Consider the following 11337-nt stretch of genomic DNA (forward strand, 5'->3'; position numbering starts at 1 on the left):
CAATGTTTTACTGCGGATCTTATCCGAGGCATTTTTCCCATTAATTATTTAAACATTTAAAACATTATTATTTTTTATTCACCACAGTGCCAGCACTACTTTAAATCTAATTATTATTTTTTATTCACTACAAGCTCCACTTTTAAATCTTATTATTTTTTATTCACGACAGTACTTATAGTAAGTCTGTCAGTCAGTCTTAAAATTTACGACTTTTTGACCTTCATATCTTTATAACCGTTTGAGCTAGCTTCATGAAATTTGGGCTTCTAGATGTCCTTATGGATATAATTAAACACACGTAGTTTTATGTGTTTACGTTAAAGATGTTTTGAGTTATAGAAGGGTCAAAAGTGGCACCAAGTGGTTCGTGTAATATTACACTTGGCGCTGGCTAGCCAGTTCCTTTGCTTGAACTTGGCTTGACACGCTGCCGCGTGTCTAGATACCATGGTCCATTTTAGCTATTTGTTACGTTCGAAATTCAAATTCGTACAGAGCGGCGCGGTGGTCGATATGGGACCGGGAGTTCTCCCGGTTGTGTCTGTTCATACATTACATACATACATACGGTATTTTTACCCTGTTGAGCCAAATGAATATTTTTGAAAAAAATATATGTTATAGAACATTAATTTATACATAAAATACCCAAAATTGGTGGGTGTCCCTATTTCGGAAATATAAAAAAAAAATTTTTGAAAAATTAAAAGTGAAAATATTACTAATTATAAGGATATTTGGAACTCCATTTTTTTTTAAATAATTCATCTAGATTACTTACATAATGTGTATAAGTTACAAAAAAATCGGTTCGGTAGTTTAGATAAAAAAAAAGAAAACCAATTTTCTTTTTTTTTAATTTACTCAAAAACCTGCAGCATTTTAGGGTTATTTTTTTGGTGAAATAGCATCTTACATCTGGCCTAATAAATTGGCAAAACGGCAATTAATTTGGCTTCTGGGGCCGATGCCCCATACAAACACGGCTAGACCCTTTGCCGCTCTTATAATATTTTAAACTTTCGCGTTTTGAACACATATTAACTCACATTATACGAAACGAAACTGATTTCGTCCCGTCTATAATGTAAGTTAATATGTTTGCCGCTCTTTTCTACTGACGGAAATGGCTTGAGAGAGAACCTACATATATGTGACAGTAGAGGGTGGATTCAAATGATCAACATTTTCAGATAATGTGTGTATTTTTTTAAATTAATTCAGTGAAAGCATGATACGAAAAAATTATCTACATATAGGAGACCGGGTATGATTATCTCACGGGTTATATCTCATGAATAGAACATATTCTAGATATCTTGCCAGGCATCCACTCAATTTCATGTCTCTCTAATTGGACAGCTTTTTTCCATAGTTCTCTGCGAATAGCATCTTGTGGGAATCTGAATGGAAAGTAATGTAAAATGACAATACCAAATTTGATTATTAATTTGAAATAACTAGGTAGTTTTTTTATAGTTCGATCTCATGAAATAAAAAAGGAAAATACAAATCTCTAAGAAGGAATTTATTACTACATTTATAATTATATAGAAAATACCTAAACCAAACACAAGTTAATAAAATAGTCTACTTCATTTAGCATAACACCATCTCTATTATCCTCGCAATTTAAAAAGTCGTATGTTGTTATGAAAGTCGTATGCAGTTGTTACGTTTTAGCTTAGCACGGTAGTATTGAAAACAAATCGTCATGATTTTTCCAAATTCTACTGAAGTTATCTGTTTACTACAAGTGAAAAGTGATTCCACTGTCCTTGGTATGAACTAAAATAACTTCTCCACCACTTCACGACACATCAATATATTTTTAATTACAAAAAAAACGTTGTTTTTACAAATCAATTTAGCCATTTGTCACTGACTGTCATCTCGATCGTACTGAGATTGCCAATCGAGCAGTTTGTAAGTACCGCCTATCGCGGGGTAGTTTGCGTTGGGTCATAATTGAGCGGACAGAATACTTCCATGTATAGCATTTCGCTAATCTAAACGGACCAGGGAGGTACGAATCGTAGACGCACTTATTATTTCCGTGTTTTGATGACTAGCCAATATTTTCTCGTTTCCAGGAGGTGATCCTTCCAAAAACGGAGCCGTCGCCGCTCATGGAGCTGGGCTCGCCGGCCGGCGCGGGCGGCGGGGGAGGGGAGCAGGCGCGCCCCGACCTGCTGCGCGACATGCCCGGCGCCCGCGCCCACCCCGGCCCCGCAGACTGCCTCTCCGTGCCCGACGCTCTAGGTATACATTTGATTATACGGGGTGGAAAGACACGACGATCCTTTCCGCAAAAGGGGGATCGTTTAGCCTAAGCTCTATGTTTTCTCCGTAGAAACTATGTTAATATGGGCAACCGTTTCTAAATTATAGCCGACGTCCATGCAAAAAACTACTTTGTTAAATAATAAAAAATTACAAGTAGGTTGTGTTTGATGCACCAAATAAACTTGCAAAAATGAAATACTAAGAATAAATTCTTCTTAAATACCTAACTAACAAACCTTCTTGCGTGGTAGGAAATAGACAAGACGTCTGATGCAAAGAGCATATAATCACTACGTTTTGGCAAGTATGGTATGTGCCACCAAAATGCAACAGCAGTCATTTTAATTCGATAAGATTATTTCTATGCCTCAATGTTGGTAACAAGTACGTTCTTAATTTATCAAAGTATGGGGTGTCGATGGGCTGGTCTGATGTTTGAAATTAAATTCTCATTGAACTTTACTTATCTAATGTCATATTCTTCAAATAAAAATGCCGTTGTTAGATGCTCGTGATTATTTAAATTTGTCGGGCTGTGTAAAAGATATGGTGTACCCAACGGAATGTGAAACTGCGCACGAAATGAGAAATTAAAGGCTAATTGCTGCTTATGACAATCTGCGGAGGAAAAATGACGAAGAGCATACACTATCGCATGGGTAATGTGCGCGGGATCGGGTGCGGGCTGCGGCGTACATTATAACTATAAGACACGGAGGTATGTTTGAACACCGTATGTGAAGAGAAGATAGTATTAAATATTGGCAAAAAGTAATTATCTAAGAAAGTAATAAAATTGTAATATTTTTGCATTCATTTGATTTATTTGTCATTTATACGTCATTCATACATCATTGCGATTCTGTCAACGATCGGAAAAAAGCGTAAAGTCCCGAGCTTTCCCGATGGAGATCCTTAATCTAGCCGTCATGTGCACATGCTATAGGTTTATCACCACAGTTAACAAGTAGAAAATTTGCTGTTTTTATTTTTTACTCAATTAACGATTCTTACCATTACCAATCTGCTCTGTATCACTTAAACGAGGCTAGTATGTGGCCATGAGTAAGCCCATTCATAATAAAAACCGGGCAAGTGCGAGTCGGACTCGCGCACGAAGGGTTCCGTACCATAATGCAAAAAAACAAAAACAAAAAAAAAGCAAAAAAAAATAACGGTCACCCATCCAAGAACTGACCACTCCCGACGTTGCTTAACTTTGGTCAAAAATCACGTTTGTTGTATGGGAGCCCCATTTAAATCTTTATTTTATTCTGTTTTTAGTATTTGTTGTTATAGCGGCAACAGAAATACATCATCTGTGAAAATTTCAACTGTCTAGCTATCACGGTTCGTGAGATACAGCCTGGTGACAGACGGACGGACGGACGGACAGACAGCGAAGTCTTAGTAATAGGGTCCCGTTTTACCCTTTGGGTACGGAACCCTAAAAAAAACCTAATACTTTTGGGAAGGACCTGGGTATTATTTGGATAGCGTTTGCAGCGACTTTGCTACTGCCGAGCTATATATTTCACTGTCATGTTAATTGTCCCTATTGATATCGACGTACAACTACAGAGGGCCTACTGCGAACCACGTTCGACGTGTTACCCCTCTGTCGCACTTGTAAATTCGTACGTAAGTGTGACGGGGGGGGTAACACGTCGAACGTGGTTCGCGGTAGACCCTCAGAGCTCTAGCTACAGAGCCCTCGTTGCCACATAACTCTCACAATTATATTATAATGCTCATTTTATCGAGGAAATTGACAATGGCATACGAAATGGGGTTAACCAAAAACTGATTTGTAACAGCCGGTCTGCACGACAGTACCGTAACTATTATAATCCTTTTCAAATAGCTTCATTTCTGTGACAGCTGTCGTCTCCATACATTTTATAACCTTAAAACGAAAAATTGTATTGAGATGACAGCTGTCACAAAACTCAAGCTATTTGAAAAGGATAGTAGTAATGTACTAAATGATGATAGTAGTAGTAGTAAATCCACAGACAAAACATCCTCCAGACTGAGCATAGTCGCGCTACCCCCTCTGCCACGCATACGGTAATTTTACTCCATGTTCGAGTCGAAAGTGTCTTTGTGTGACATCCGTATCTTTGAACGGACCAATCACGGCACGGGACTTCGCTCACCTCGTCCCGCGCACCCCCGCATTTTTGGCATCATCGGTTGCATGAAATAATTGCTCTAAACTCGGTCTAGTGGATTCCTAGTTTATATAATGATCTCTAATTTTAAATATGAATTTAAATCGAACTGTTTTTCATAACACAAATTTATCAAGCGTTTTTTATATTTCCGTTTTTATGTACCTATAATAGTTACAACGCAAATGTTGTGGAACGGTTACAAAAACAAATCTTGTATTTTCCAGATGGTTTAAAGCTGGGTTCGTGTTCACCGCTGAGAGGAGATGAAGGCCTGTCTCTAGACTGCTTAGAACCTGATCTGTGTCTGGAACCGGAGCCCGAACACTACCTTAATCACAAACACATAAAGGTAAAGGAGTAAGAAACGAATCAAAACTTGCATGAGTATTACAAAAAAAAAAATATTGAATCATGAAAAGAACAGAGTATATAGGTAATACTAAAGACATATGTAACTTCGTAAATGATGAATAAAGTTTAAGGAAAAAACATGCCTCGGAAATCAAGAAAAAGTCATTCTCGGATAGATGCCGCACACACCTTTAGCCTATTTTCGGCTAGATGGCATGACGACACCGTTTCATATTTAACAATTTTAACACATAGATATCAGTGAATGAACATGGATCAAAATGATATAAATATAATAAAATCAATAAAATCATTTATCCATATAATACATTTTTTTGATAATTTTATACGTTTTCATTTTGAGCTTTAGTCGTCTGTCGATAGATATGGCAGTAAATTTACTGTGACCTCAAAATTTACTATGACAGGACCCCTCTATACTATCTATTCTTTTTGGTCATATGTACTAATATATGTAGATACTAGTTAGAGAGCAACAACCACGATGACAGACGATGAAGTGGCGATAACGGGACCAACATAAATAATAATTAGTTTCTCAAATACTTCGTTACTGGCACCGGACATGTGAATAGAATAATTTGTTTCAAACGCCAGTTTTTTTGGGCGCACCAACAATCATGCGTACCTATTTTGTTTTCAATTTGATTGATAGGAAGCGTACAACGTGTAGCTGGGCCATTTTATTTAAAGTTGTCCCCTACAGTTTTTTTTTTTAAAGTAGGATTTTTTATGTTATTTCTACTCAGAATCACGAGCTCTTTCTATCCTAATAGAAGAAAAAAAGTGTCCCAAGGCTTTTTTCTCATTCCGTTACCATTTTTTCATAGACTTTGTATGGCGGTTTCGGAATGGAAAGATCGAAAAATGTATGGAAATCTTAGGACACTTTTTTTCTCCTATTAGGATCAAAAGAGCTCATGATTCTGAGTAGAAATAACATATAGAGTCCCAATTAAAAAAAAAAGTGTAGGGGACAACTTTAAATAAAATGGCCCGTCTGATGGTAAACGAAAATTTTTATTCGTTTTAATTTTTGAATAGTTTTTACTTTTTAGTATCTCAGATGATTCCTTTGTTCCAGATGAGGATGTCTCCGTCGCCCGGGCTGCTGGGCGGCGACGACGCCGTGCTCAACCTCGCGCAGATCGAGGACCTCATGGACGACGACTCGCACAACCCCGTCACCACAGGTAAATTACATTAACACCTCAACACTATTAGCACCCCATCGAAAATCTCATCAACGGGTAACTAACATTATACACCACCAGATTCTCCTAAAGCCCAAGGGCTATCAATTATAGTGCGCTCTTAAGGGGCCCACTGATTAACAGTCCGCCGGACGGTAGCGGCCTGTCAGTTAGAACAAAAGTTTGACAGTTCCGAACAACTGACAGGCCGATACCGTCCGGCGGACTGCTACAACACATACAACACACACTCTGTTGTAACATATACAATGTCAAGTCGGTGCAAACTTAGCGCAGGCGGACTCTATAATAACCAGCCAACCAGTCAAATCGGCCACTCTTTATGAAACTTCAATACGATCGATGAGTTAGTATAAGAAATGATTCGGTCAAATTCTGTTTTTTTTTAAACTAATTATAGCCAGCATTCAATGAATGAAGAATGACACCTTTAGGTATGGTGCTTTACGCACACCAGTGTCCCATCCCCTCCTCCTCGAGCCTTTAAATATAACTCGCTCTTGAGAATTCTTGTTATGTCCATTGACGATTTGCATTTCTGAAGTCTATTTTTGTTTGAATATTTGATTAAATCTCTGTAACTTGTTATTCCAGGAGACCCGATGCTATGCTCGTCGCCAACGTCGCAGCTATGCAGCCTAGCGGACGTAGTAGGCGACGCGACGGAGCGAAGTATCGCCAGCATGCTACATGAAGCCGCACAATATTCTCCTCACAGCGCAGGTAACCTATATCTTTCATCTTCTTCTTTGATAAGAAGAATAGAAGTTAACAGGATGATTACTGTTAACTTCTATTGTGGTGTAGGACTCGAATTATATTCTTCTGCTGATTCCGGTCTTGAGCAGTTTTGGTAGGTAACCTCCTCCTACCCCATCCGCAATACACTTAGTTTTTGCTGCACGTAGTAACGCTAAGTATATTTATAGCGATCCTGTTTCGTTTGTCCGGCATCTTTTAAAAACAAAAATAGAATTTAAATTTTATAATTAGCAAAGAAATCTAAAAGATATAATCGGTAAAGGAAACATGTAAAAACCCTACATCATCATAATATGTATTTAAATTAATCTGTATGCGCTCTGATTCCTCTAAGGAATTTGGTCGTTTGACCGACGCCTATGTTAGAAGATTGGGCGTAATGCTGTCCCAGAGCAAGGGTTACTCTAGTAGTGATTCGTCGATGGTATAAATCAGCGTAAAGATATCTGCTGTTTTTTTATACTACTCCGGTGGCAAACAAGCATACGGCCCACCTTTGCTAAGCAGTCTCCGTAGCCTATTGACGCCTGCTAATCCAGAGATGTTATTATTTATTAGAGGTGTTAGTTGGTATTTTAAGGGATTGATTTCATATCATTTTATTTTTAGGCACGTCTGGTCTAATGGGCGACGGGGCAATAAGTCTAAACGGCCTCCCCGGGCTGGGCGAGGGCTGCCTGCCGGCGCTGCTGCTGGGCGGGCCGCACCACCACGCGCCGCACTCGCCGCACAGCCACCCGCGCAACCACTGCTTCGACATGGACCTGGGGGCTTAGCTTAGCAGAACTGCAGGTCCAGGTCGAGGTATACGGTTCGAAGGACCATTGATCTCTTTAAGAACCATCGATCCGATTAAAAAGTCTATTCACGTCGAAATATGATCTATTTTAAGACTCGACGCATGATACGCCAACGATCTTGCTCGATGAACCAATAATCGATTTTGAAGGACCACTAATCCGGCTCGAAGAACCACTGGTCTCGTCTGGTCTGTTAATGGATCGCTAACCTGGTTTGAAGGACCACTGATTCAGTTCGAAAGACGACTAATCCGGCTCAAGGGACCCCTGATCCGGCTCGAAGGACCAGTTGCTGAATGTAGGTGCTATCAAACACACACAATGACTCCTGAATGTGTTAGTGAGAGACCTTGGACTCTTATCTTGAATTTGACAGTGAGATTATGTCGGTTTACAGAGATGTCTGACAATAATGAACTACAGGTTTAAATTGATAATTAGAAGAAACGAACTTTAGTTTTGTAGATTGGTTTTAACATCAACGACCGTCTTAGTAGTTTTTAATTTCGTACCAGTATTTTTGGAGATTATTTTAATTCTTCCATATAGATGGCGTTGTTTCCTTCGAATTGACTATTCTGCTAAATAGTGTTCAAATAATGTTCTTAAATAATAATCTAGTTATAATGTGTTCATTATTTGACTATCGGCACGATTGGTAAGATTAGAATATTTTTGATTGTTTTTAATGTATGCCATTTATGGATTTTACTAAATTACATTAAAATTTGTAGACGCCTTGAGTCCCAGTTACTTTTAGAAAAACCAAAGAGATCATTAACATTTGGGTAGAAATGAAAACATTTTTTATAAAAAATGTCACTCCACTAAAAATAGTTATTTTATATTAGTAAAATCCTTCCTAAGTAGCTTAGAATTAAGCGTTGTAGTAATCGTGATACATTAGTTACCAGCTCATTTTATTGTTATTTTAAAAGCTATATTTTTAGAATATTTTGTTTGGCTGGATACAGTTTTCATTCTTTTAAATTACTTAAATAGATTAGAAAAATGCTTGTTTATTATTAATAAATACATTTGATGTTTTAAACATTGCGTATATAATTATATGCCAGTAAATTCTGTTTACGAAGTATTATGAAATTTTGACAATACTATATTTTATAATAAATTATATCTTAATATGGTGCTCTTTTGGAAATAATATATTTATGATATTATAATTAAATTATATCAATACACTGGGATATTATCTAACTGACGGACCACAATATTTTATACAGAAAAAATGTGATACATTATATTTTTAGATAATTAATCAATAAATAATAAAAAAAAATATTTTTGTACATAGACTATTTCAACACCTTTAATGTGTATGAAACAAAGTGCCTTGATTGTAGTATTTATGATGTTTTTGACTTCGTGTAAATAAAATTATTAGAATTGTTGGAAAAACACTGGTTTTGTAGATCACATGTTATTTATTAAGTTTTATTTTGTGATGATTTTTATTGTTAAGTGTTACTGTTTGAAACCTATGCAGTATAACAACTTTTGTCGAACAAAGATTTAATAGGTATTTTTAGAAGCGATGTGTTATAAATTCGGTGCCACTCTTCTTTACTTTCATACAAAATACCTAAGTGTTCCGTGAACAAAGTTTTGTACGGAACACTAAAAATGACACAACTTGTGTACAATGTTATTGAAACTGTACAACATTTAGAATGAAGCCAATTGATGAACTAGTAGATACCTAAACTTAACCAACTTTTTATGGCCGTAGGTACTAGTCTATTAGACTGTACTTTGAAGTTTTTCTATAATTTATGGTACTGAAATATGATATTGCAGATTAGTAAACTGAAGAAAATGAGTAAAATCATCTTTGAGAACGAAGAATTTATGAAAAATTCAATTTGAATTGTATTCCGGATAGGAAGAAATTAATATATTTTTGCCTACGGGAAGTGCATATATAAATATGTATCATGATATTAGAGCCAGGCTCTAATAATGTATTGTAGAATTATATAATTTTTTGTGAGGTAGGTGTTATCGCTCGGAACTAAATTAATAAAATAAATATTGTTAAGACTATAAGTGACACTCCGTCTAGTGTGGAATGAGCTAAAGTAGAACCTCGGTTATCCGAATAAAGTGGGACAGAGTTCGATTAATCAAATGTTCGGATAACGATTGAAGGTTTTTTTTTGGGACTAGATTATACAAAAACAAAACATTTTTAAATAAAAATTGTGCATATAAAATTTTATTTTTTCTAGTTTTATTTATACGTACATATGTCGTGCAATAAAAAACGTTGGTGCCAGTTTGCGCTCAAAATAATGTAAGCAATACTAGCTATAACAGTTTTAAATGCCTTGACTTAAATAGTGAAATATGAAAATAAATACTAGCCTAATAGGTATCTGAATTAATTTTTAAATAGAACAAAGCCCGGTAGTATTCAAGAACGGGTCACTCACGTGAGTGACTTCACTTACGTGAGTGGCCCGTTTTTAATATATTTAATATGTCTGAGTCTCACGGAAGTTTTGTTATTAAAAAGCCAGGTAGTGTCATTGAAGACTTCTTATGGTCTAAACTAAGCAGGGGTCACCAAATGGCGGACCGCATCCTTACCGCTGACCTATTTTATTTTTTTGCTTAATAAACTTAAGGAGAAGCGGACTGCGAGGGTCTTTTTATTTTGGGACCCCTGGTCTAAAGCTTTATTATTAGATTGTAATTTTATTAATTACAGGCAGCTATACAAGTATTTAAAAAAATACCAACAACATTTTTTGAGACAATAATGGCCTTTATTTAAGTCTAAAATGTAATAACGGCCATAAGGTGAAACAGAAAATAGTGTATTATATACCTAAAGGTACTACAAAGGCCGGGATGTAGGGATTTTCCAGTCGATATACTTAAACTGAATCTACCTACAATTTTATGTTTGACAAAATCATTATTAATATATGTATTGTACCTAATTGAATTTTCGAGATTAAATTGAAAGATATTGAAAACAAAATGTTTAAATTTTACTATTGATGATATTTTGCTATGTTACTATTAACTCGAAGGTGATATTAAAACTACAGTGCCTTATTACGTATTTGAAGACATTATTATAACTAAATATTTCTATTTATATTATTATATTAAAGTAATTCGGGCGAAACACAATCAGATGTATGAATTGTATGTTATTTAATATTGTATGAGATTAAAAATATTGTTGAAGTACAAAACGTAAATAAAACACAATTTACTAGATTATTCGTCTTTCAATGTAATTAAACCTTATCTGGATGTTCAGCTTAAATTTTATTCCAACAGTCATAATTATACATTTTTAACCATTAAATCAATAAAATTAAAAACCCCCTACTCTATATGCCGTAAAATCAATGTATGCCAAAATGCCTTAAATCATTGTGGAAAACAGCCGATACTCTCCAACCTTCTTGGACCGATTTCCATCAAATATAGCTAAAAACCACCGCAAGGAAACCCGCTTTCACGTGAAGGAAACCGCATCGAAATCGGTCTATCCGTTGAAGAGCTACGATGCCACAGACAGATATTGGCGTCAAACATATAACATCCCTCTTTTTGCATCGGGGCGGGGGTTGAAAGTAAGAGGAAGCCACATACATATTTATTTAAAATTGCCTAAATAATGATATATTTACCTTGATGTGTAAAAAAATTGCAATGGTCCGTCCAAAAATATACTATCAACGT

General features: G+C 36.1%; 1 protein-coding gene across 3 annotated transcripts in view; it reads left to right on the forward strand.

The window, feature by feature from the left end:
* The window catches only part of LOC134675416 (transcription factor EB), a 183271-nt gene extending 172405 nt beyond the window's left edge, over window positions 1–10866 (forward strand). For all 3 annotated transcript variants that reach the window (XM_063533655.1, XM_063533653.1, XM_063533654.1), the window contains 5 exons: window positions 2097–2265; window positions 4691–4815; window positions 5923–6031; window positions 6647–6775; window positions 7424–10866. In XM_063533655.1, coding sequence (XP_063389725.1) covers window positions 2097–2265; window positions 4691–4815; window positions 5923–6031; window positions 6647–6775; window positions 7424–7590 — 699 coding nt within the window. In that variant the 3' untranslated portion in view covers window positions 7591–10866. The remainder of the gene's footprint in view (window positions 1–2096; window positions 2266–4690; window positions 4816–5922; window positions 6032–6646; window positions 6776–7423) is intronic.
* The last annotated feature ends 471 nt before the right edge of the window (window positions 10867–11337 follow it).

This window comes from Cydia fagiglandana, chromosome 22 (genome assembly GCF_963556715.1).
Source record: "Cydia fagiglandana chromosome 22, ilCydFagi1.1, whole genome shotgun sequence".
NCBI classification, from domain to species: Eukaryota; Metazoa; Arthropoda; class Insecta; order Lepidoptera; family Tortricidae; genus Cydia; species Cydia fagiglandana.